Genomic DNA, 24509 nt, shown 5'->3' with positions numbered 1-24509 from the left:
AAAGTATACTTGGCCCTCTCTGGGGGTACGAGTACTCGTATGTAGGGCTGCGGGTTCATCAACGATCCACGCATCTCTGCCTGCAACACATGCCTCCTGCAGCCAGACTTATACGGAATAGCCTCTGCGGTGGAAGCGGGGTGAGGTTGGGCTCCCGCTTGTCTCATCCACCTTTCGACCTTTAACCGACGGGGCTCCACGGCATCGGGACGAGAATCCGGCTTTGCATCGACTGGATGAGGGGAACGGTCTTGTGGACTGTCTCGGCCCACCCTTCGACGCCCCACGACTGCTCACGGCGGATCTTGCGCTCTTCCAAGTTGGCATATTGCCACAGGTGGTGTACCGTGTTCAGGTCACCGATCTGGACGAACCACGCGCCCACGCCTTCCATCACCTCCCGACGCGCTGTGAGTCCCCGACGCCAGTGGGTCTCCCATTCCAAAAGGTTGCCCGGGTGCAGCGTGTACGATCGGAGCTCAAACAGTCCTCCCAACCGGCGTGGAGGGGTTGTCGGCCAGAATGAGAACTCCTGCATCAGTGACGTCTTTTTGCTCTTGATCAAACTCTTGAGTTTGCGGTCGAACTCGGGGAATTCAGGGTGCTCTGAGATGTTGTGCAGAGAAGCATGGTAACCTTCGTAGCGCTGGTATTCCCAAATGTGGACTATTTGCAACCTCCGGAGTTAGTCACTGCCAAAACGTAACAAAATCCCATCAAATCATATGGGGAGGGAGCCAGGTGGTAGAATTTACTAAATGTGTCATTATCGCCGACCTGTGTTCGCCAGCTGCCCACCAAGTTGACCCTATTCTCCTCGGTGCCAGCCATGCGGGGGTACCACTCGCCCACCAACTCCACGTACTCGTCGACCTTGTCGGGCTTGACATCGTGGAAGACAATCGAATGGACGTACTTGCCACGGGCAAGTACCTGCGAGAAGGAGCGCTCGATATCCTGATCAAAGTGCTGACCTTCCTTGGTACCGTAGATGAGCGAGGACAACGGCCCACGTTTGTTGTTAGGGTCGGCCTGATGTTCATCTCCTAAATAACGATGTGTTGAAAGTGAGCCGAGTGCCTTATTATCCAGAGCGCCGGCCGCATCAAAAGGAGGATGAATTCGATCATCGATACTACTCGCATTGCTCACGCGCGGAGCAGTGGGAGCAGACTCACGGGGAAGGGAAGAACTAATAGAAGCTTCGACAGACTGACTCTCTTGCTGTTCCTTTCTCTTGCGAGCCTCTTCAAGGTTCTCGCGGAACTCTTTCTGCCGCCTGTTGAATTCCTCGGCCGAGCTGGCCGTCACGTCTCGGATGGAAGGGGAGCGGCGGAAGGCCACGGCGGACGAGCTGAAGGGCCGCGCCAGCGAGGTCGCCGAGCGGAGGAAACGGGGGGGCCAACATGATTGTGGCTCAGGCTCGGATTGGGGGGGACGTGGATTGGGAGGGACGAATTTCACAAACAATCAAAACAAAGGAAGGAGACGTTGGAGTCGTCCAGAGGTGATCAAGGAAGGGGTAAAGTGGCGATCACGGAGTAAAGGGGGGAGGAAAGGACCGTGTCAAGTGATGGTGGGAGGAGGAGGAGGAGGAGGAGAAGTAACAGAAGTAGTAATGGGAGAGAGAGGAGAGGTGGAAAGGTGGAAGTGGGAATCAGGAGGAAATCAAATAAGAAGAGGGGAAGACAGGGATTAGCGGAGGTTGAGGAAGTGCGAGGACAAGCTGGAAGGGGGGACACGCGATGGGTGTTTCCCCAGAGTGCGTGCACCAAGGGGAATCCGGGGGCAGAGCAGGTTACTAGCAGGTAAACTGATGGAAGTGGGGAGGCAATTACGCTATCACAGTGCGTCGCTGAAGAAGCTCCACGGTGATGGGCGAATTGAACTGATCTGAGAGGTCTGAGAGGTGCGATGGGATGAGTGCGGGGAAGGTAAGCTTGACCTAAACCCGCGACGGAAGCATCCAATGATGGATGATGGATTGCTGACTAGCAGTATTCACCACGGAGTATGCATACTCTTCTACATAACTACTCGTAGTATTATTGCCTAGACTCTCCTCTACAGATACTCCCTTGCGGTCCTCGGCGATTTACCGGGTCTTTGTCCTCCGTCCTCGGATGATCGTCGCAGCTGGAGCAAAGTCTTGCCATCATGACGATGCTTACGATGTACTTCTCCAGTTTAACTCCACAATTGAGAAACCGCCGGAATCAGGCTAGTCGCATTGGTCGGCTAGCTGCGGTTATGTGGGCAGACCAGCGGGAGCTCGAGCTGTAGTGTATATGAGACTAACTATAGTGAGTCTATGTCTTTGTAAATATAGAATAATCATGGCAGATACGATAGTAGACACTGTCTCATCCCATTGTATGCTACGTAGCCTACGTTTGTGTATGCTGATACCATGACGTCGATACCCGTGTCCAGACCCTCCTCACCGCCCGGCAGATCGATCGATCATCCCACGAAGTCTTCCCATCCGCAGACCTCAGGCAGTAAGTAAACTACTCGTTCAATAGCCTGTTCGCCATGACCGACTCTCTCAATCCTCCCCTCTCCTACGAGGCTTCGGCCACTACCACCCATCCCCATGAGGCCGATTCCCTCCCTTCCGAGGTGGTTGTCTGCCTGAAGAACTCCCGCTTCGTACGGTCCCCCGAATTCCACTGCTACAAGTACCCATATATAGTGGCCACGAGATTTCAGAAACTAATCTCACTCAGCTTCATCTGGCAACATGTGATAACCTCACCCCTCATATCTCCCTGATGTCCTATACATATCTCCCCTCAACCCCCTACGACCCTTACCCAACAATCATCATGACCACGAACCCCGCATCGCGAAAGACGAACCACCTCCTCTCAAACCCACGCATCTCCCTCCTCGTCCACGACTGGGTCTCGCACCGCCCACCGACCCGAGCTCCGAATCCCGACGGTCGTGAGGGCTCTCCCCCACCCGCAGCGAGCCGGTCGTCGCTCGCCAGTCTCCTCCTCAACCTAAACACGAGCGCATTGTCCAGCATCTCCACCACAATCTGCGGCGAGGCCCGCTTCTTGGAACCTGGCTCGGATGAAGAGAAGTGGTGCAAGGAGAGACATTTGGAGAATAATACTTTTGAAGAGGAGGAGATTACCTTTGGTCAGCAGCAGCGCGGGGATCCGAATCAGAGACGCCCGAGTATGTCGATTGATAGCGATGTGCGTGTGGTGACGGTGCAAGTGCGTGAGGGCCGGATTGCTGATTGGAAGGGTGGAGTGAGGGATTGGGTCTTGCTTCCTCGGGAACAGGAGCAGGCTGGTCTCGTCAATGGTGTATAATCGGATCGGAATCGCAATCATGGCTTTGTCATTCTGGGCTTACTTTCAAGTTTCTGGTAGATTCCATGTATATGATTCAATATTTAGTTGAAAATTCAATTTAGTGTTGGTCCATTTTCAAGTGGTTCTATTTCAAATTTATTTGTTCAATTTGGTGCTAGTAATACCTACTAGTACATAGTACTATAGCTTGTGGATGACCATATCGAATACCATTACCACAGCCATATTTAATCAATATACAGTATTGCTACAGTATTTTCATAGCTACTACGTAGGCATTTTACTACTAGTATTACTATCTTAGTATGCCCTCCGAGGTCACTCTGGGAGTATTCGATTCCAAAGTGCGGTAGAGATTGAAAGTATATAATTTACTAGTACTACCTGTAGCACCCAAATAAGAAACCGTGCCCAGGTAGAACCTGTAGAGCACAGCCCAATTGGAATACTCTAGTAATACTGAACATTCAAGTCCACAGATCATCAATCGAGACTCATGAGTACCAAGTAGGTACGCATACCTCATAATTAAAAGCAACATAAGCTCTACAAAGTTACTAGGTAGCCCGATCGCACCCGGCCAAAACTATCTTATCGGGCGGAGCGCCGGAGCTCCCAGCTTCTCCGCAACCATTGACCTTATAACTCCTCGGAAAAGACCTCACACCCCAGCCAGTAATCAACCAGAGCTGAAAACCACTCACTCCAATGGAATAAGCCAACTTGAAGACCCCTCCAAACCACCACAATGAGACTCGCCCACCTCCACCTCCCAAGCACAACGCCCTTCGCACGGGTCTCCGCAATCCAACAAGCCCTCACAACGCGCTTCCTAACGCACAAAAAACTATCCTCACCCGGCTCAATCTCCTCCCAAGAAACGCTCCAAGCATGCGCAAACGATCTCGCCAAAAAGGCAACCCCTCCCCCACCTGATCCAACAATCATCACCTTCTCCCCAAATTCAGTTTACACAACCGGCCGCCGCGACCTCCCACCCTCAAATACGACATGCAGCCAACCCCCCCGATCTCAAGAATCTCTCCTTACCCAGCGCTCTTGAACCAATTCGTTCGATCCTCTCACTGGGTCCGGATGGTCAGCCTCCAAGGGCCGAGTATCACCCCACCCTCCGCGGTGGTCAGACTACATACCATGGACCGGGCCAAATGGTCGCATACACGATTCTGGATCTGAAACGACTCGGTCTAACGCCGAGGTGTCATATCCGTGTGTTAGAGAATAGTGTGATTGATCTGTTAAAGCGGTACGGCGTGAATGGGTTCGTGACAGAGGACCCGGGCGTGTGGGTAAAGAAGAACAGCGGCAACACTGATTCCGCGGCGAGAAAAATCACAGCCGTGGGCGTCCACTTACGGCGGAACATCAGCAGTTTTGGCGTCGGGTTGAATGTCACGCAGGAGCCTATGTGGTTTTTCAAGCAGATTGTTGCGTGTGGGCTGGAAGGGAAAGAAGCCACTAGTCTCGAGGGTGTTGGTGTTACTGGTGTGAGTGTTGATGAGGTTGCGCAGGGATTCGTGGAGGGCTTTGTTAGTAGGGTTAATCGGGATTTTGCTTGTGGGGAGGGTGCGTCGGGTGAGAAGATTGAGGAGGTTTATATGGTTAATGAGGAGGATCTCTTGAGAGAGGTTAACTACTAATCACTCAGGCTGGCAAATAAAGTACTAGGAGTCGGCCTCTGTAATCTACTTGACATCAAGAGTGTATCATTTCCGAGGAGTTTATGGATCCATCCCAGCGTGTTACATATTATAATTGATTTAATCATACTAGTACTGAAAGACGATCCGGTTGAGGGTATTATTATTGGCTATATAAGAAAGAAGAGTAGAGCCAACCTCGCTGAAATGCTTCCACAAGAGGCGGAGCCATGCAAAAGACCGGATGAGGCGGGTGCCAAGCCATTCCCAGTCAGGTATAAGAAGTATAAGCGTGTCGCAAGTCAGAGAAATGTCAACATCGATGCAAAGGGGAATCAAGGAACATATAAAAGAGACAGGGGGAGAAAGAGGGAGTGGTCAATCTCGCGAGATCAACCACTAAGAACTGAAGATAAAGCGCATGCCTCATTCACGCATCAAGGGAAATGAACAAATGCAGGGTGGTTTTCCATTCGAAAGTTGTCATGGATGAGCATGAATACCTGGAGGATGGGGGGAGAGAGGGAGAGGGAAGCTTGAGGAGGGACAATGGGGATGATGCTAGATCAGAGGATCACGCAAGACGAACCGGACCCCTTAGACCCGGTAGGTTTAACATCCAGCGCAACCTTGGCGGCCTCATAGAAGCTTTCCCTGATGCCGCGGTTCTGAACAGCAGAGCATTCTAGATTAAGGTGTTAGTGATGCTCTGTGGTTTTCATGGCTTCGATATGATAGACTGGAGCAAAGCATACCCAGGTACTTGACAGCGCCAATCTCCTTGGCCTTTGCCAGACCCTGCTCGAAAGAAATCGCGCCTGGATTGTCGTTCTCTTCGTCGTCCTTGCGCAGATCGCACTTGAGGGCTGTTAGAACTACCCGGACGCCGGGACAGTTCTCGTTAATTTCCGCGATCCACTTGGACCCGACGTTCTCGAACGAGTCGGGGCTGTCGATCTGCACCCGGTTGTCAGTATTCTAGTACGGTCGGATTTCAATTGCAATCTACCACAGTTCACTAGCACTCACACTGAAGCAGAGCATCAGGACATGCGTGTCCTCGTATGACAGCGCGCGCAAACGGTCGAATTCCTCCTGACCGGCGGTATCCCAAAGCGAAAGTTCCATATGTACATTGTCGACGAAGATATCTGGTAGGCGCATTAGTCCCACGTTTGCGGAGAGCGCGCTGGTAAATCGAGGGTCATACCGTGAACGTAGTTTTCTAGATTGACATTCATTAGCGACATGTGCTTTTCTTTCAATCTTCGGGCAAGCGCGTACCAAAGACGGTCGGTTCACTGCGTAGTACAGGGTGCTGGTGTCAGTACTCGTGACCATAGCAAAGCAATTGAATTGATCGGGTAGTCCTTACTAGACCGTCGGGAAGAATCTATAATGTTGAAAAGGAGTTAGCTGCCGTTCATTCAATACACCTGTACCGCACCTCCACCTCCGCCTTAAACTCCGGAGGGGAAGTTCGGGGAGGGGGGGTGAGGTGGCTGGGAGATAGGAGATGGGAAGTTGCGCACCCTCTTGTGAACACGTTCAGGGCCGAAGTCTTGCCACAGGCACCGTCGCCACTATAAAGAGAGCAAGTTAGAGGACCGAGTCGGAGGTGAGGGGCTGCCAGGGTGGTTCAAACTGACAGCAGCACCATCTTGCGCTGGACAACCTTCTGACGGCCGCATAGCTCCATTGCGAATAAAGGTAAAGGGATCGGAGAGGGGATTGGAAATTCGAAGGGGAGGTAGTAGGATCAGCAATCAAATAGATACGCGATTGTTTCTTTGAGTCCAAGCAACAGGGGATTGAGGAATGCGGTTGGAGGAGGTGATCGGGGAGGATTCCAGCACTGCCCGGAGTCGATGACATCGCACCCTGAAAGTAAAAGGGGATCGGCGAATAAGGTACCTTTTCCCCCTGCTGGTCCACTCGGCTCGGCTGCAAAGCCTTCTCTACTCTGACCTGCTCGCTTGGAGTGCTGCGCCGGACGCCTAGTATAGCATAGGCAGTGCTATTGTCAGAGGGTGGGTTCATTCGAGATCGCTGCAGTAGTGGTTGCGCTCATTGTTCTGCGGCTGGGCAAGGGACACACTGGTTGTATTTGCAACCTGCTGCCGTGTCAGGAGACGAGGGGGAGAGGGCTGATCCATTGATGTATTCCTAGAAGATAGATAGTATTATAGAAATGTAGTATATAGATTGTAAGACCGGGAACAACCATGTTGTTTACTATGGGACAAGTTGGCGGGGCGGGGAAGACAAGCACAAGCACAACTCCGGAGCCTCGCAGCTCAAAGCTTCTCCAACTTCCACCACTTCCACCACTTCCCCCCCGCGACATTCACCCAAGCCCACCCACACCACCCACCTATCCTGCTTTCAGATACCCTCTGATCCCCATACGTGATACATCTCACCCTCGATATCATATCCTCTACTTTATTACTCACGCCAAAATGTCCGACGACGACGATTTCATGCAGGATTCCGGGGACGAAGAGTGAGACCCCTTCGCCCCGATCTCCTGGCCCAACTGACACTTCTCCCCCAGTTATGACTTTGAATACGAAGACGACGATGACGATGAGGCGGGGGATATCGGAATCGAAAACAAATACTACAATGCGAAACAACTCAAGGTCGATAACCCTGAAGAGGCGGTGGATGAGTTCTTAGGCGTACCGGCATTAGAACAAGACAAAAGCGACTGGTTCGTGAGAAACCACAAGGACTGCCGGAATCGGATCTGTACTGACATCTCTCACAGGGGGTTCAAAGGATTGAAACAGGCCATCAAGTTGGAATTCAAACTAGGACGATATAGCGATGCGGTTGAACACTACCGGGAACTCCTCACCTATGTCAAGTCCGCCGTCACCCGCAATTACTCCGAGAAATCCATCAATAATATGCTCGACTATATCGAAAAGGGATCCGATGACGCCCAGGCGTACCAGTGTATGGAGGAGTTCTACTCCTTGACCCTCGACTCCTTCCAGAATACCAACAACGAACGACTGTGGCTCAAGACAAACATTAAATTGGCCCGATTATGGCTGGAGCGCAAGGAATTCTCACAACTGAGCAAGAAGGTCCGAGATCTGCATCGGGCGTGCCAGCGTGAGGATGGATCAGATGATACAAGCAAGGGGACATACTTGCTCGAGCTCTTTGCACTCGAGATTCAGATGTACGCCGAAATGAAGAATAATAAACGCCTCAAGGCCCTATACCAGCGGGCGCTGCGAGTGCGATCGGCGGTACCTCACCCAAAGATCATGGGTATCATCCGAGAATGCGGAGGCAAGATGCATATGAGCGAAGAGAACTGGGAGGAAGCGCAAAGTGACTTCTTCGAATCATTCCGGAATTACGACGAGGCGGGGTCCATGCAACGGATCCAAGTCCTGAAATACCTAGTGCTCACGACGATGCTAATGAAGTCTGACATCAACCCGTTCGATTCGCAAGAAACCAAACCTTACAAGAACGACCCCCGCATATCGGCCATGACCGATCTGGTGGACGCCTTTCAGCGCGATGATATCCACGCATACGAAGCTGTTCTGAGTCAGAATCCCGACGTGCTGGCCGATCCCTTCATTGCCGAGAACATCGACGAGGTCAGCCGCAACATGCGGACCAAGGCCGTGCTCAAGCTGATCGCACCGTACACCCGCTTCTCCCTACAGTTTATCTCCAAGCATATCAAAATCGCCGTACCAGAGGTGCTGGAGATCCTAAGCTTCCTCATCCTGGATAAGAAGCTCGACGCAAAGATCGACCAGGAGAATGGAATCGTGACAGTGGCAAGTTCTACCGATACCGAGCGTCTCCGTGCGCTGGAAGAATGGAGCTCCTCGATCCGAAGCCTCTGGCAGACTACCCTTAATGGCGAGGGTCTCCGACCCGACGACACCTCCCATGGCGGTGGCGCGGGCCCCATGTTTCAAGGCTTTGGGGATGAGGCCTCCTACCGCGCTATGAGCTCGCGCCAACGGAGGGAGCGAAAGGGATTTGGTGGTAAATTAGCCGTGGCATAAAGTTGCGGTCGAAACCTACCTGTCAGATTTTCCACACGGGATAGGATTGTCCTGGACTAGGTCTAGATGCCCTGGTCCAAGACCCAATTATATCTGACCCCCCTTTGAACGCAAACCGAACGGTCCGCGCGTGGTACCCTGGTACCTGCGGATGTGTATACTTGAGCCGCCTGGCGCCGGATGAGACCCACGTGGGAGAAAGGGGGGATGATAGCAATCTCACACCGAGTTTTCGCTGCAGCGGCCACAGCAACGGGTCCTGACAGTGGAAGTGGAGCGGTCTAAAGGACGGGGAAGAGGCGTAGGAAGCAATCCGACGAAGCCCCGCAATTTAGAGTTACTGTGACATAAGACGCTAAAATTTGATGATAAGATGAATTGGACGAGTTGTTTTCATTCATTAGGACTGCGTATTTATGGTATTCCAGTGGTTTTAGTGCCCGATGTCCAAAAGTGTGTCTCTCCTAACCGGTTACTACCTAGTGTCCGTTGGGCCCGGTACGGAGTAATGTACATCTACACTAAGTATTAGTAGGTCCACTGGCGGGTGATAGATGTACATAAGTACTCGTACACGTACACACTAGTTAGTAGTCCTACCTAGTACTTGTTTACTTCGGGAACCAACCGAGAGGGGAATGCCAGTGGACACGGAGGGCGAAGTACGGAGGACAAGTCTGTCCATTACTGGGCGAGGGGGATGTACTGATAATGATATTTCTAGAATTCTCCGTCAAAGGTCCCACCATGTGGCATTCCTTTAGTACGAGCCCTGGAGTACTTCTGGTACTCCATACTCCGAGTCCGTCCTTTGTACATATTTTGAAGTAACCTTGAATCCAGGACCCAACAGCCGGGTCAACACGAGACCCAATCAGCCATGGCTTGGGATCCTGGGATTCCATGGCTATTTATCCGACCAGCTCTCTCGAATGAGGGTCGGATTGGAACTTGAAGCGATACCGGCTGCACCATGCATCGCATCATGCATCGTGTATCGCGCATCGTGCCCCAAAGAACCTACCGGAAGACACAGCATGTGAACGGCTTATCGACAGCGCAGCACAGCACAGCACAGCACACACAGACATCGTCCAGCATCCACCGAGAGAATGGAACCAGGAGCCTGGAGTCAGAGCCGGAGCTAGTAGCCCGATGATACCATCCAGTGGGGGGTGACGGCGGATCCGCACACACCTTGTACTCCATAACATTTTTTTGTTTCTTTTCGATTTGACGATTCTCCAATCCAATTCTCACGATCGGAATGGAAGTCTACGGATATGCAATATGATGTGATTCGGGCTCTGGTTCGAACCAGAGTCAATGTCAAACACCGAGCACATGAGGGAGGGGGAGACACACACACTCGCGCTGGCGATCAGTGCGCTAGACAGACTTCAAGGGCCCAGATCGCAGAACCCATGATCTTAACGGTGGGCAAATAATCAAACCACCCCACCCAGCAATAACCAAGCTGGTGCTAATGCCAATGCCAATGCCAATGCCAGTTGCCCCTGCTCCTCCCATGCCCCATGGTGCCGGTGCCGGTGCTTCTGCTTCTGCTCCTGCTCCTGCTTGTGCTTGTGCTGCTGGGGCCAAGCTGGCCGCACGTCCCCAGGCGGGATTACGATTCCCAAATTCGAAACCTCTCCGCCTATCATTGGCCGCGGCGGAGTCGGGTGACGGGGGAAAACTCAGCGAGAAGTTTATTGAGCTTTGAGGGGAGAACTGGTATGATTCATGTTTATGGGGCTTTGGGCTTTGAGGGGGATAGCTCGATTTTCCCCCGGGTCACCAGTTCAGCCCTGAATCTCACGCTGCGCTTCGTGTCGCTTGTTAGTGGTTAGGTTTCAGCTTGGGAGGGCGATGGAAAAAGCAAAGAAAAGAGAAGGAGAGATCTGGGTACGAGGACTCTGGAGGCAATGGGTAGTGTGCAGTGCGTGCAGCAAGAGTCCGTACAGTAGCATAGCAGTAGCAGCAGCAGTAGCAGCAGCAGCAGGAGACAAGGCAAACGAGAAAGATCGTGGACCAGTCGGTTGCAGGGCGGAGGACCCACGAATCGAATCGAATCAGGCGGTCAAACATATTGGAATTGGAGTTCTTACCAGTACGGAGTATACCATAGTATACTAGTAGTATACATTGGATGTATACCAGATTGAGCTTCAACTCTGGAACCCCCCGCTTTTTCCGGGTAAAGTCCGCTACCATCAAAAATATTGATCGATGGGGATTTGAGAGAAAAAGAACGCGCTTGACTAGACGCGACCTGGCCGTACTTCTGTGAAGTATAGGTACAGTGGACAGTGGACAGTGGACACTACCACCTGGGGTATACTGGGTACACAGTGTAATGTAATTACTATTGTTTGCTCTGCTCTTCTCTGCGTTGGCACTCGATCCGCATCTTCACACATCGGCGGGGCGTGGGTTTTCTTCCTGCATTTCCCCCCCTCTCTCTTCTCTCTCCTGGGGGGAGCTTATCGTCTAGCTCTCCTTTTTTTTCTCTTTTCTCTTTTTTCTTTTTCTTTGCTTTCCTTTTTATTTTTAACATTATAATCCTGGAGGAGTGCTTTCCTCTTTCCTTCGGAAATTCATGATTGAAGGGTGGATTTGACCATTAATCACTTTCCCTCCCCCCTCTTCTTCCACTTAACAACCTTTCCTCTCTCTCTCCACTCACCTCGACCACTGCCACTGCCACTACCATCACCATCACCATCATCCCTGCCGTCCTCCTCTACCATCTCCATGATTATCTCATCCACGTGTGGATGATCGTGTTGTCGAAAATCTCCAACGTCCAACCAGATGTAGGTCTACCTTTCCACACCTCCTTCACCCACTCCCCTTTGCCCAGTCGCTTTCCCTTTTGGTGTCTCCTTGCTGCCTCTTGCTGGAAGTGTGACTGTGAGTGTCTCTGTCGCTGCCGCTGTCGCTGCCTGAGAAACTGCCTTGATGATCCGGAGATCATTCTCCGTCCCTCGGCAATCCCATCGGCCTTCCCATCGGCCTTCTTCTGGGAATCCTCGTACCCCCGGAGTGGACCCCAAAATTACCTAGGCTTTGTTGATGTGGTTCGTCCGCCCTGAACGAGGTTGAACATGGACGGTTGATATTCCCGCCTCCACTCATCAACATTAACTATATCCCCCTCCCTTCCCCTCCCCCCCCCCTCCCCTCCCCATGCGCTGACATCATACGCGTACCCTTTTGTCAACGTGATGCTTCAGCCCTGAAACTGTGCCGGCTCTTTCTTCTCCGTGGCGTCTGGCTTTCTCATCACAAAACCCTCTTTAATCATGACTCCGGCCCAATCGGGACTCTCTGCCCAGTTCCCTGAGGAGGTCTGCACACCATCTTTCCCATCTTCTGGGTGCATGGTCGCCGCACCGGTGGTCCGCCCAGACCCACCTAGCTTTCTCAGTTCTCGTCAGCTTGATGTTCATGCACTCTTGAAATTTACATGCGATATGACACTATACCATTCTTGAACACTTTTGTGCGTCTGATCTTCCATGCTGAGACGATGATCGTTTAGTTCCGCCCAATCTGCCGGGCTCTCTGCAATCCCCCGGGGTCGTACAACGCCCCTCAAACATCCGCACAGCCGTGCAGCCCCAAAGGAAACCAGTCCTCCTAGGGAGATGTCATTTCCCTTCGAGTGCGTCACTATCTCTATTTCTATCCGGAATCCACCTTGTGTTTTTCGTTCTCTTTTTTATTCGAGTAGTTTGTTCTAATCTACCCTCCACAGATAAAATTTGAACTGGACTAAACCGAACCCGTCTCCCTGGACATCGGAAAAAAAAAACAAACCAAAAGGACTTCTCTTTTTGTATCGTTGACTCCCAAAAACGCAATCCTTTTCTCTATCTTCTCTCTGTCGTATGCGATGTCCTTATCCAAACCCTGGAGTCATTTCGGTCCTCACCATCCTTTCCCGGACAAACAGCGGTTTCACACCTATTACCGGGACGCGCCATCTTTTCTGCCTCCTCTAGGATTCTCAATATCAGACGCCTTGGCCCCGTGTGCTTCTTCCAACATGAGTTCCTCCACCAACATGAATGCTCTCTCTCAAGCCGAGATGGAACGTTTCCAGAAACTCTCGAATGAGTTTGAACCAGATGTCCAAGTAAGAGTCTGATTGCCCTAATATACAGAAATACAAGGAGTGGCTAATTGATATTCTCTCCCCAGGGACCCTTGGTCTCGACCAAGCAATCTAGTCATACCATTGCATTGGACTATGCCAATGCGGACCCGACCCTCGCAGCAAAGACGAATGTAAGTTTTTTTTTACACTATCGGCCCTTACCATGGGTAGTCTCCTCACCCCAGTCAATGCTAACCACCAAACCAGGATCTCGCAGTGACACATCCCACCACCCGCATCATGAAGGGCGACGGAAACTGTGGTTGGCGAGGTATGTAGTCCCTATTCACCCGGGAGACAAAGCAATATCCTGATCATTTCGTAGCGGTGGCATTTGGCTATTTCGAAACCATGTTTAACAACCGTGACCCAATCCGCCTGCAAGAGGAACTAATTCGATTCAAAACACTCAACTCCTACCTGGACCAGGTTGGCCACCAAGAACATTTGTACGAGATCTTCGCCGATGCCACAGAGGAAATTTTCGCGCAAACCGCTCAGGCGATCCAAAATGGCGATCGGGACGAGTCTTTCCTCGTCAATGCCTTTAATGAGGAGTACAGCTCAAACGCGGTCATTACCCACTTCCGAGTATGTCCCTCCCTGCAGCGAAGTGATTCTATTTTTTGAAAGCTAACGTCCCTTAGCTCTTGACCAGTGCCTGGATGAAACTAAACCCGGACCGATACCAAGCGTATCTGACCATGCCGCTAGACCAGTATTGCGGTACACGAATTGAACCAGTGCGAAGCGAGATCGACGAAGTTGGTCTGCAAGCTCTGGTCGACGGCGTTATCAATCCATCCCAGTTCGGTGTCGAGATCCTGTATCTCGACAGAAGCGAAGGCGAACATGTGACGCCGCACCAAATCTCTGACAAGTGTCCCATTCATGCAACCATCCGCCTGCTGTATCGACCGTGAGTATCTCACCTGACCCCCGCCTTTATATGATTCCCTTTCTCTGACAGCCACAGTGGCCATTATGACATCCTCTACCGAGCCGAACCTACTGTGAATATGACACCCATGGTCAACCTCCAATACGATATGACTTCTAACCTCGAAGCCTGGGATCAAGGAGCTCTCAACTTCGACGTCAGCTCCCACCTGATGTCCATCCCAAACCTGATGGCAGATCCGGGTTTCGGCATGGGTACACCAATGTCACCCATGGCGCCGTCGGTCTCTCCAACCCCAGCCAGCCCCTTCCGAATGTCTCCACCCCAGGATATATATCAGTCGCCCATGCAAAGCCATGTGCCCAGCCATCCACACAGCCATGCGTCCATGCCTTCTATACCTGTTGCTTCGCCCCCACCTGTTATGCCCTCTGCTGCCCCTCCGCCTATGACAACTCTACCCAGCCGCTCATCGGACGGTCCGCAAATTCGTTTGAACCCGCTCGTCATGAAGCCCAATTTGAGCCGTTCGCTTCCGGTTACAACCCCATTTAAGAAGTGAGTTATCTTCTTCCCGCGATTGCGTCTTAATTATATATCCATGACACCATGTTCATTAATTGACTAGTCACAGTTCACCGTACAACCAAGCACATTTCCAAAATCAAGACTTCGAGCCTATTCATTGGGAACCGAGCGATTCTCGCAGATCCTAAAATGTTGAAGCCTGACGCTTTCTCGATCTTATCGTCTCTCTTCGTACGCTGTTAGTCGTGTGTGTGTTCGAAGAAACTGTGAGTTAGCGAATTTCTTTTTCTTTTCTTTTTTTTTCTCTGTTCCCATTCTTTACCAACATCCTTTCCTCGGCGCGCTCTCTCTTTCTCTGCCTCTCTCTCTCGCATCCTAATCTCCGGATATTTTCTTCTTCTCATCGGAACGAGATCTTCGGGGTTCGCGCGGTTCCTCGCTAATGAAAAATGAAACTCTAAGATCTGAATTGTCTTTCCTCCCAGCCCCCCCCCCCTTTCCGTGGATTTGTTTTCTTAGCGTGGGTGCAGCGCGTTGCATGCATGGGCCGAGCGTTTGTTCTGCGCTTTTCTGCAAATTGTCCCCCATCCTCTTATTTTCACCACTTCATTTCTTTTCTATTTGGCTTTTTTCTTAGGTATGGATTTAGGTTAGGCGAGGACTCGGATACGCTTTATTTTCATCTACTTCTTTCCACTTCGTACTCTACTTCCAGGTACTCTTTTACTCTATATGATCCTTTCCAATGACTTCAACAAGCTCCCAGCTCTCTATTTATGAAGTGTCTATATTCACGAAAGTACAATCCTAAACAATACATATATTTCTGAGTCCATATACAATAGTCATGTCATCCACAGGCATGAGCCATACACCTGCCACTGCCACTGGCGGCGGACAAGGCAACCATATCATACTATCCTCGTCTCCAATTCGACCTCATCAAGAAGTCTCCTCATCCTTAGCCTCTAGGACAGCATCCACCATCTCATCCAACGCCCGATCCCGATCCTCCGTATCCAAATAGCCCGCCTTGACAAGCCGGTCCAGCGCATCACCGACCCAATTCTGGGCATTCCAGTCCATTTCCTCTGCAATGTCGATTGGGATCGGTGTTTCGGATGTTATGAGGCGGAGGGCGGGGGGGGTGCGTCTTTTATTGAGGAGACGGGGATTACGCGGGTTAGAGCTGTTATGTTGGAGAGGTGGGATTAGTGTTTGGTTGGGTTGAGAGAGGCGTGGGTAGTTGGAACGTACCGGTAGAGGAGATGGGGATGTCGGAGTTTATGTGTTCGGCAAAGTTGAAGAATCCTGGTGATCCGGTGATTTCCATCAAAGACGATTTAACCTCGGAGGAGGGGGAGGAGGAGGGGTCTTCTGTAGATGGAGATGGAGATCCATCTACATCTGCGCCTGTATCTTCCTCCGCATTCTTGGGCTCTAGCTCGTTTCTGATTTGGGTATTGATCCCATTTTCAAGGGCTGCTGGTTGAATCTTCTTGTCTGTCCCTTGCGTTTGCGTTTGTGTTTGCGTTTGCGCAAAGTCGAAGAATAGAGCTGTGTGCCGGTATCGGGCGTAGTCGAGCGGCGAGGCGACGAAGACGAGGATTGAGATGTCGGTGGGCATTTATATGGTGCTTTTTGAAATCGGTGAGTGGAGGGAAAGCTCAGAAGTTGATTATGCTCTGCTCAAGCTTAAGAGTGGGAGTGGTTTGATGTTGGATAAGATTTCCCCGATGACATCGACGCCATTGCGACAGCCATGAACCATGATCATCAGTTGCAGTCATCTTGCGGGATGACGTCGGTCGCGGGTTCTGGAAACTGTGGGCCTTTTTAGGGTTCAAATTTGGGGCTGCCCCTCATGCAAGGAACAGATTCGGGAAAGGGGGGGATGTTATAAAATGAATAATAATATTAGAAGGAAATAAATAGCCTGTGAATACTCCGTAGACTAGTATCAAAGACTTTTGTCTATGCATTTAATATAGCTTTTTCTGTGTTTAGGGATGTGGTGGTGATAGTAAATAATGAGGAGTGTGGAAACAACTGGCGTGAACGAAAAAGGTCGAATATAACCATATCCACTGCCAGCACAAGTAGAGCCAAATGTTATTTCAAATTACAATAATGCAGATTTTATATTGATAAAAAGTTACTGCCTAGCAGGGCATCTGACGTCTTGATTGGGCTGTGGTTTTTGGCCCCAGGACAAGTGTTTGGGGCAGTGTTCGCAGCTCAGATAATTTTGTCCCTTTATTTAGTCAATGTCCACGAGAAAAATCAAATTGTTCAAGTTGTTCCCAGTTACCTTCATATTCTTCGACATCATACACAACACAATATGGGTATGTAGTAGTATTCTACCGCCCTGCGAACTCAAATATAAAGCTAATGCATGAAGATCAGAAATATTTTCGGCAGAACTCACCCTCTTCTGGGTGATACGGGTAATAACCATAGTAGGTGGCGAGCGTTTATCTCCATTGCCATCACAATACTGGACTTTCCTGTGTTGGATGACAGAGCCTATTCTCTTGGGCCTGGGGTTCCCCTATACCCCGAATGCGAAAACAGTTGAGCACGACGAAGCAATCTACTGTTGCGAGAGTTCAAGGAGCCCCTCTTCATCATGGAGGCTGGACAAATTATCGGCGATCATAACTGGCGTGCTGGTGGTCGCTCTCTGCTTTTTAGTGGGGTTTGTTGTTTTTCATTATCGCTATGCTAGGGATCTATGGTCGACAGATCGCCGATTATTCTATATGGCGGCCATACCCTATGTTGCTGTTCCCGGCTTCGTGTACTCTATGAGTCGATATTATCCCTATCTTGAGAGCACTGCTGCGAGGTTTGGGCTTGATATTACCCACCCCTACTATTATATTGTTGCTCGTGCCGCTTCTCCGGTTTATATCGGGCTGACAGCTTGGGCAGTGTGGTGGTTGACGCTTCATATGGAAAAGAGGGGAGAAGAACGGCTGGATCGGGAGGACGAGGCGGTAAAGAAGGGTGTTTCTGATGTGTGAAATCAACTTTATGTTACCTGTCATTGTGCTACTAGAAGAGATTGCTTAATGCATTATCGGACCCGATACTTCTTGATGAATCACGAAATGAATAGATTGGACTTGGCTAAAATGCAATCAAAGGACTATGTCCAGCCTCCTAGAACGCCATGCTTACTTAGCTGAGACTCTCATCTTGTCTGTAGTTCCCTGAAATAGCGTCTCAGCCCTGGAGGTTGCACATGCGAAGAACATAGCGAGGCACGGATCGCAGAATCTGCCAGAGGAAGAAGGCATTATCGGTGGCAGGACCAGTTGGGTATTCGATCTTGCGAGGCACAATATCTGCAGCCCCGAGAATCACATTCACAAGTGGTGCCGGGTAGTTCTGGCGGAGGTATTCCGCCATCAAGTCATGGCCGTTGGTGATTCCGCCTATGTATAGTCAGCCATGCTGTGTCACGAAGCAGTCATTGCAAAATAACGTACCGCAGGACCAGAGGTTTCCGTCACGCACGACTCGCATGGAGTCATCCCAGAGCCTAGTATCCGGGAACTCCTTTCGCAGACGCGGAATCAAGAAGCGAGGCGCGGTGGCAACTCTTCCCTTGGTGATGCCGGAGTATGCAACCACCAAGGCAGCGGTACAAACCGACATGATCTCGGCTCCGGCCTTGAAATGTTCACGCAAGAATTCCAGATAGTCATCGCCGCATGGCATATTATCAGGAGGAGGACCAGGAACGAAAAGCACGTCAAGTTGTCCGGGCGCAACGGCGGGGCTGGTAAGAGAGTCGGTCAAGGAGAGCTCCATGTTGGCAGTCACAGGCGAGTGTTCCTTTGCTTCGCCACGGCCGATGTAATGGACCTGGCAGGGTCTACCAAGCTCCTGCATTGACTTTGGCATGCCGATCTCTTTGATGTACTCGGGATCCGTCATGAAGAGGAGGTCGACGGCAGCAATGTCTAGAAGCTGGACGGTGTCGACGAGAAGAACCCCGACACGTAGAGGGTTAAGGGTCGCCATTTTACTCGAGATTCCTGCTTGAGGACGAGGAGCAGAGTTGTCAGCGTTGTGTCGTGAGATATTAAGTGAAGTCAGAACTGACCAGAGGGAGGTGTTGAGACGCGATGATAGCGGATGAAATAATGGTATGCGCCTGCGAGAGATCGAGAGGGAAAGAAGGACGAGGTGGATCAAAGGAAGGAAGGTCGAGCCTTGATTGGGTCGAGGAGAGCAGAAATGAGTGAGAGCAAACGACAAAATAAGTTTGCAATCTTCAGTTTGACACGTAATTTGTCAGGGATTTTCAGGAATTTATGCTGCACACTGACTTGGCTGCAATTTAGAGAGCTCAGACCAGAGAGTCTAGGCGACATTATAGTATACGTTATACCTCATTTTTCAATGCAGAAGAGGTGACAGTATTAGCAAGATGGCAAATGAGACGTGACTTGAGGCTTTATTAGCAGACTTGCCTACTATCTATGGTCTAGATAAAAATCGTCAAACTGAAAGTATTGTAGTAGAGCGTACAAGATAAGCTGCCACAAGCCCGGAATGAAGTTGAAAAATGGACCGTACTCGTGGGATGCTTTATTCACTGACACAGTACTGAAATTTGTCAGCGCTGGTGGGTTAATCTGCTCAATATGACGCATGCTGAGTAAAAGCTTCAGTCCCTCGAAAGTCCGTTGCACTATCCTATGGACGGAATGGTGATGATTCGGCAGTGTTGTCGCACTGGGGCTGTATTTGAGGGTAAGCTTCATGCACAACAGGCCATCTTCTTGCCGACAGCAGACTTAGGAGATGGCCTGGAAACCCCAAATTAATCTTGAAATACACAGATCGATGATTATCAGCGATAAAATGCTGAATACGGGGAGTTTATGAAGCTACTATTTGATCTGCGGCCAGTGAGTCGGTGAATGGCGTTCCAAGGGTTGGAGGTACAATGACCTTCGGGATAGGATTTGTGCAGTCTAATTATTTAAATGCTCGGAATATAAAAACATGGAAGTATGTACTAGTACCTACTAGTAGTAGCATGTGGCATGCTACGGGTACGGGAATACTAGTAGCTACTAGTATTATGCATATTCCCAACCTTGGAAGGGGTTACTCTGCGTCTCTTTCAGGTAAATGGTCAGGATTCGGGCTATAAGTACTAGTACATAAAAGATCTCAACAAGTCCCAATGGATTGCGCTCAGTGGATGACACACCTCAGACCTGGCCTGATCGGAGCAAGACCGACGGTGCACGCTTCTCCGGGTCGCACTGGCATGGCCCGTTGATGCCCCATCCCCGCCACCCCCAACTCCCCAACTTCCCCCCCCCTTCTCCACATCCTCGGGCAGATTCCCGATTTCGCAACACCATCCTCCGTACTTGAGGGACATTTTTCATTGATGAGCCCAAAAAAGGAGATATGGCAGGAACTAACCGCTTATATCTCATCATCAGCCTCAGAAGCCTTGTACTACCTTGAGCTGACTTGCTGCTTGTCGCTATACCTCCTGAGTTTAGGGGCGCCCGTGGTTCGAAGTTTCCCCGCATTGGGGGTTTACACCTTAAATTGAGTCGGCCCATCCATGAGAGGAACCGGGTCCCGAAGATCACCCCCTTTATGCCCTCATTGGACGGAGTACTGCAGTCCGCCCCGAGCTCACGACACTGTCGCCGGTCTATGACCTCGCTCGGACTCGGCAAGCGGAGTACTGTCGTCCAGTCGGCATAGAGAGTGCTTCAAAAAGGTTGCATTCTTGTTTCCCGTCCGGCGAAAGCTGCAAGGCTGGACCGCATATATAAAGCTTGTCTCCCCGGTCCAGGTCTTTCCCACTATCGAGTGTGTGAATAACGTGAACGATCTAATCAGGATGGGCTCCGTTGTTGACACTCCGCCAAAGGGCGGCTTCAAGCTGGTCTTGCAGAATCCATATCTATGTGGCGTAGCATCGGTAAGTGCCAAGTGCCAAGTACCCATACCAGAATAATCATGATGCTGATATTTACCCAGTTCTCAACACTCGGTGGCTTGTGCGTGCCTGTTTGAACCCCCGCATGCTATATGTTTCGCTAATTGGATCAAAACAAAGGTTGTTCGGCTATGATCAAGGTGTCATTAGTGGCGTGATAACTATGGAATCATTTGGAGCTCGATTTCCGCGTGTTTTCACTGATAGCGGATTCAAAGGCTGGTTTGTCTCGACGCTCCTACTCGGTAAGCTCTAGAAATATGATCGATGGTTTCAGTATAGTTGTACTTACGAATTATTAGCTGCTTGGTTCGGATCCTTGATCAACGGACCCATCGCGGACCGTGTTGGAAGGAAGCTTTCTATCAATCTTGCGGTGGTCATCTTTGTTATTGGATCTGCGATTCAGTGTGCAGCAGTGAACATCCCGATGCTATTTGCCGGTAAGTTGAGCAGATACTAGGCTGTTGAATTATGGCTAACTCCTTCAGGTCGAGCGATTGCCGGTTTGGCCGTTGGAATGATGACCATGGTGGTGCCATTATACATCTCCGAGGTGACATCCGCCTTCGCGAAAGTATTGACTGAACGGCAAGCTAATGATGTAACAGGTTTCTATCCCTGAGATTCGTGGAGGTCTGGTTGTTACTCAACAATGTTCGCTTTCTACCCTTTGTGATCGAAAATATTGAGACTAATGTTCTTCTAGTATCCGTGACCATTGGAATTCTCGTCAGCTACTGGCTTGACTACGGCACTAACTACATTGGTGGTACTCGCTGCGCTCCCGACATGCCTTACACTGGTGGGACATCGGCAAAGCCAACCTTCGACCCATATAATGATATTCCGACAACGGGCTGCAGCGGGCAATCAGAAGCCTCCTGGCGTATTCCACTGGCACTTCAGATCGTGCCGGCGGTGATCTTAGGAGTCGGAATGATATTCTTCCCAGAATCGCCTCGATGGTTGATTATGAAGGAGCGTGATGATGACGCGCTTGTCTCTCTCTCAAGACTGCGCAGAAAGGATCGCGATTGCACGACCCTGCAGAGCGAATATTTGGAAGTTAGAGCATCTATCATGCTGGAAAACTCCTTCGCTCGACAGAACTTCCCTAACCTTTCAGGTGTGCGTCTACATGCCGCTCAGGTTCGTGCTTCATTTGCATCTCTTCTGCTCTAAACTCACATGCCTTTTCTAGTACATGTCTTTGTTCACAAAGTGGGCACGCTTTAAGCGACTTTTTATTGGCTGTGCAGTGATGTTCTTCCAGCAATTTATCGGTTGTAACGCCATGATCTATTATGCCCCGACGATATTTGGCCAGCTTGGAATGGATGGCAACACCACCTCGCTTCTCGCAACTGGAGTATATGGCATTGTTAACTGCCTGTCTACCCTTCCAGCACTATTCTTGATCGACAAATTTGGACGTCGAGCTCTTCTAATGGCTGGGGCCGCCGGTACTTGTATTTCACTTGTGATCGTGGGTGGAATCCTGGGGGCCTATGGGGCTAATCTTATGAGCCACAAGTCCGCTGGCTGGGCAGGTATTGCCTTCATCTACATCTACGATATTAACTTCTCCTATTCCTTCGGTAAGTGTCCCGGTTAAATATTTAATGTCTGCCACTAACAATCACTTCAGGACCTATTGGTTGGGTGCTTCCCTCAGAGATATTTAATCTTTCGATTCGATCCAAGGCCATTTCTATCACCACATCTGCCACATGGATGTGCAACTTGTATGTTGGATTCCCACGAGCCCCTTTGCCCTACCGTTTCTAACTCCTTTGCCAGCATCATCGGCCTGGTCACCCCTGACATGCTCGACACCATCACGTGGGGCACATATATCTTCTTCGCGGCCTTTGCTTTGATTGCATTTATCTTTACATTCTTCTGTATTCCAGAAACACGTGGAAAGGTACTGAACCCCGACCTTTACTGCTTCAAATTGAAGGACAGCACTGACGTTGATGCAATTTAGACTCTAGAGGACATGGATCTTATTTTTGGAGATACCTCTGCCCATGAAGAAAAAGAACGTATCAAGCATATCGAGGCTGATTTGCGTGGGACCCCATTCGATGATGCGGAGGACTTGAAGCCAACAGATCAACACAGAGAGATTGTTAGTTCGGTTTGAGCATTTGAGTATCCTCATGGCCTCAACTGGCTACATACCCTGATGTAACTGTTCGTATAGACGAATCTTTCTGCAATTGTAAAAGTGTTAAAGAGAATCTGTACATACGAAGTTTTACGTGGAGTTCTATGTCTTTTGCCTGCTCCGATTCTACACCTTTTGCTAATCCATGCCACTAAAACCACTGTAGAATCATAGTTTGGGCTCGGGTTTTACTGCGCATAACACAGTTGCTACGCTTTTAGCGGTTTTAACGGATATTTCATGGCCATGATCTGATAACATTTTAACATAGATTTCCTTACTCACTTCACAACCAAATCCCGCTTAATAAGCGGCAAAAATATTAGTTACGTGGCGCAGCCGGCTCTTGACAGGTGGGTGTAGGGCTGGCACAGGAAGAGAGATCGGGATCGGGGCCAAATCCTTCCGATACCGATATCTCCTATTTATTGCTGAGCGGAGCCGCCACCAATCCCTTGGCCGCCACTCGGAACAGTTTTCTGGTGGGTCAATTGGTCAGATCTTGGCCCGGGTGTCGCTGATGCCGTGCTCGGGATTGCATGAATTACTGCATAAATGGATATGCATTAGGGCCGGGCAGAGCATAGCGCGAAGATTAGGTTGCTGAAGGCGTCAGTAAATCTGGCCTGCCATTATGAGGTCATTTGGGTAAGCTGATACTAGTAGTATCTCTGGTGTATCAGTGGTAAGAAACGAGAACCGGCCTGTCTTCGGTAGAACCATCTGTGGAGTGCTATATCGAATCTTTGTCCCCTCATATGTATTTATTTGCTGGCTATTTTAACTATATGGGATCAGGATCGCCCAAGGCTACTCGTAGTGCCACCGCTCGCACCCACTGCCGAACAAGGCAATCAATCTGCTACGAGGATCTCTCAAAGCTATGTAAAAAAAGACGGAGGAGAGATCGTCGTCGCACCCACCGAAGAAAGCAGTGGGTGTGAGTGGTGACACTAATATTCAATATATGAATAGTGGGGATATTTCCAATCGTGCATTGACACGAGCGACCCACCACATGGCCCAAGAGAAATTTCTAACGTTAGTGGATAAAAGTGCAACGCATATCATCTTTCACTGTTGATCTATCCCCAGGCCCAAATACCGCCCAATCTGTTGCGTCCTGTTGGGCCTCAGTAGTATTTAATTGTACATAATGGTGACATCATGACTTCAGCTCTCTTGGCAAAGATAGCCAGGCCTTGCAGGTCTTTGATATTCCGTACGGACTCGGAGTTCTTGGGTTGCGATAATCTGAAAAGGCGACAATGAAACAGTCTAGCTAATAGTGGGACAGAATTACCCAGAACCTTATAGAACACAATGCATGTAAATCCAAATTCTTGATTGTAATCAAATAGAAAATCCTCGGAACCCGGATAGGATAGCACTGAGTCAGCGGAAGGGCAAAGGGGCGTCCCCTTCCGGGAAGGGGGGGCAGACCTTTGCGAATGATCGACGTCGATTTTGATCCACCACCGGATTTAGCCCCATCCGAGACCAATCACATTGCATATTTTCACATATTCTTTCGCGGCCGGGCTATGGAGTCGCAGACCCGGCCCTCACTTTTGAACCGACTCCGAGACCCACTGCTTCGATAGCTCGACCGAAAACATCGGAGCAGTTGGATCTCAGCCGTACCTAGCGAACGTTATATCTAATTCCAGCTCGTGGGGTGCCTAAATCGAATTTTCACCCGTTCCAGATT

General features: G+C 50.2%; 11 protein-coding genes across 11 annotated transcripts; 7 read left to right on the top strand and 4 right to left on the bottom strand.

The window, feature by feature from the left end:
• Window positions 1–181: 181 nt before the first annotated feature.
• N7481_012372 (NIPSNAP family protein) lies at window positions 182–1422 on the bottom strand (the record flags this gene model as incomplete). Its single annotated transcript, XM_057271591.1, has 2 exons — window positions 182–666; window positions 756–1422. Coding segments are annotated over 2 exons (1152 nt in total), but the record flags the coding sequence as incomplete, so codon positions are not given.
• Window positions 1423–2535: 1113 nt separating this feature from the next.
• N7481_012371 (pyridoxamine 5'-phosphate oxidase family protein) lies at window positions 2536–3329 on the top strand (the record flags this gene model as incomplete). The annotated part of the gene is made up of 2 exons (XM_057271590.1): window positions 2536–2652; window positions 2730–3329. The coding sequence occupies 2 exons, from the start codon at window positions 2536–2538 to the stop codon at window positions 3327–3329; spliced, it is 717 nt and encodes a 238-aa protein (XP_057115778.1).
• Window positions 3330–4080: 751 nt separating this feature from the next.
• Window positions 4081–4993, top strand: N7481_012370 (lipoyl(octanoyl) transferase LIP2; the record flags this gene model as incomplete). The annotated part of the gene is made up of 2 exons (XM_057271589.1): window positions 4081–4128; window positions 4211–4993. 2 exons carry the CDS (start codon window positions 4081–4083, stop codon window positions 4991–4993), a joined length of 831 nt encoding a protein of 276 aa, XP_057115777.1.
• A 566-nt stretch (window positions 4994–5559) lies between these two features.
• On the bottom strand, window positions 5560–6692 carry rho3 (Rho family GTPase RHO3; the record flags this gene model as incomplete). The annotated part of the gene is made up of 8 exons (XM_057271588.1): window positions 5560–5678; window positions 5749–5950; window positions 6023–6144; window positions 6204–6218; window positions 6278–6311; window positions 6369–6386; window positions 6447–6576; window positions 6643–6692. 8 exons carry the CDS (start codon window positions 6690–6692, stop codon window positions 5560–5562), a joined length of 690 nt encoding a protein of 229 aa, XP_057115776.1.
• A 763-nt stretch (window positions 6693–7455) lies between these two features.
• On the top strand, window positions 7456–9042 carry N7481_012368 (uncharacterized protein; the record flags this gene model as incomplete). The annotated part of the gene is made up of 3 exons (XM_057271587.1): window positions 7456–7499; window positions 7551–7709; window positions 7767–9042. 3 exons carry the CDS (start codon window positions 7456–7458, stop codon window positions 9040–9042), a joined length of 1479 nt encoding a protein of 492 aa, XP_057115775.1.
• A 1504-nt stretch (window positions 9043–10546) lies between these two features.
• On the top strand, window positions 10547–10765 carry N7481_012367 (uncharacterized protein; the record flags this gene model as incomplete). The annotated part of the gene is made up of 1 exon (XM_057271586.1): window positions 10547–10765. One exon carries the CDS (start codon window positions 10547–10549, stop codon window positions 10763–10765), a length of 219 nt encoding a protein of 72 aa, XP_057115774.1.
• Window positions 10766–12940: 2175 nt separating this feature from the next.
• On the top strand, window positions 12941–14821 carry N7481_012366 (OTU family ubiquitin thioesterase; the record flags this gene model as incomplete). Its single annotated transcript, XM_057271585.1, has 7 exons — window positions 12941–13183; window positions 13249–13335; window positions 13412–13475; window positions 13530–13795; window positions 13852–14123; window positions 14181–14663; window positions 14740–14821. 7 exons carry the CDS (start codon window positions 12941–12943, stop codon window positions 14819–14821), a joined length of 1497 nt encoding a protein of 498 aa, XP_057115773.1.
• A 754-nt stretch (window positions 14822–15575) lies between these two features.
• Window positions 15576–16260, bottom strand: N7481_012365 (uncharacterized protein; the record flags this gene model as incomplete). The annotated part of the gene is made up of 2 exons (XM_057271584.1): window positions 15576–15822; window positions 15887–16260. The coding sequence occupies 2 exons, from the start codon at window positions 16258–16260 to the stop codon at window positions 15576–15578; spliced, it is 621 nt and encodes a 206-aa protein (XP_057115772.1).
• Window positions 16261–17398: 1138 nt separating this feature from the next.
• On the top strand, window positions 17399–17662 carry N7481_012364 (uncharacterized protein; the record flags this gene model as incomplete). The annotated part of the gene is made up of 1 exon (XM_057271583.1): window positions 17399–17662. One exon carries the CDS (start codon window positions 17399–17401, stop codon window positions 17660–17662), a length of 264 nt encoding a protein of 87 aa, XP_057115771.1.
• Window positions 17663–17864: 202 nt separating this feature from the next.
• On the bottom strand, window positions 17865–18668 carry N7481_012363 (uncharacterized protein; the record flags this gene model as incomplete). Its single annotated transcript, XM_057271582.1, has 2 exons — window positions 17865–18076; window positions 18131–18668. 2 exons carry the CDS (start codon window positions 18666–18668, stop codon window positions 17865–17867), a joined length of 750 nt encoding a protein of 249 aa, XP_057115770.1.
• A 1855-nt stretch (window positions 18669–20523) lies between these two features.
• Window positions 20524–22774, top strand: N7481_012362 (uncharacterized protein; the record flags this gene model as incomplete). Its single annotated transcript, XM_057271581.1, has 11 exons — window positions 20524–20604; window positions 20664–20683; window positions 20743–20867; window positions 20925–21065; window positions 21114–21178; window positions 21234–21279; window positions 21332–21774; window positions 21827–22223; window positions 22274–22370; window positions 22426–22552; window positions 22616–22774. 11 exons carry the CDS (start codon window positions 20524–20526, stop codon window positions 22772–22774), a joined length of 1701 nt encoding a protein of 566 aa, XP_057115769.1.
• Window positions 22775–24509: the final 1735 nt, after the last annotated feature.

This window comes from Penicillium waksmanii (genome assembly GCF_028829765.1).
Source record: "Penicillium waksmanii strain IBT 27052 chromosome Unknown utg000010l:1.0-3698451.0:1.0-3701458.0, whole genome shotgun sequence".
In the NCBI taxonomy this organism is placed as follows: Eukaryota; Fungi; Ascomycota; class Eurotiomycetes; order Eurotiales; family Aspergillaceae; genus Penicillium; species Penicillium waksmanii.
The sequence above is the reverse complement of the archived record's forward strand: the minus strand, read 5'-3'. Positions and strand labels throughout refer to the sequence as shown.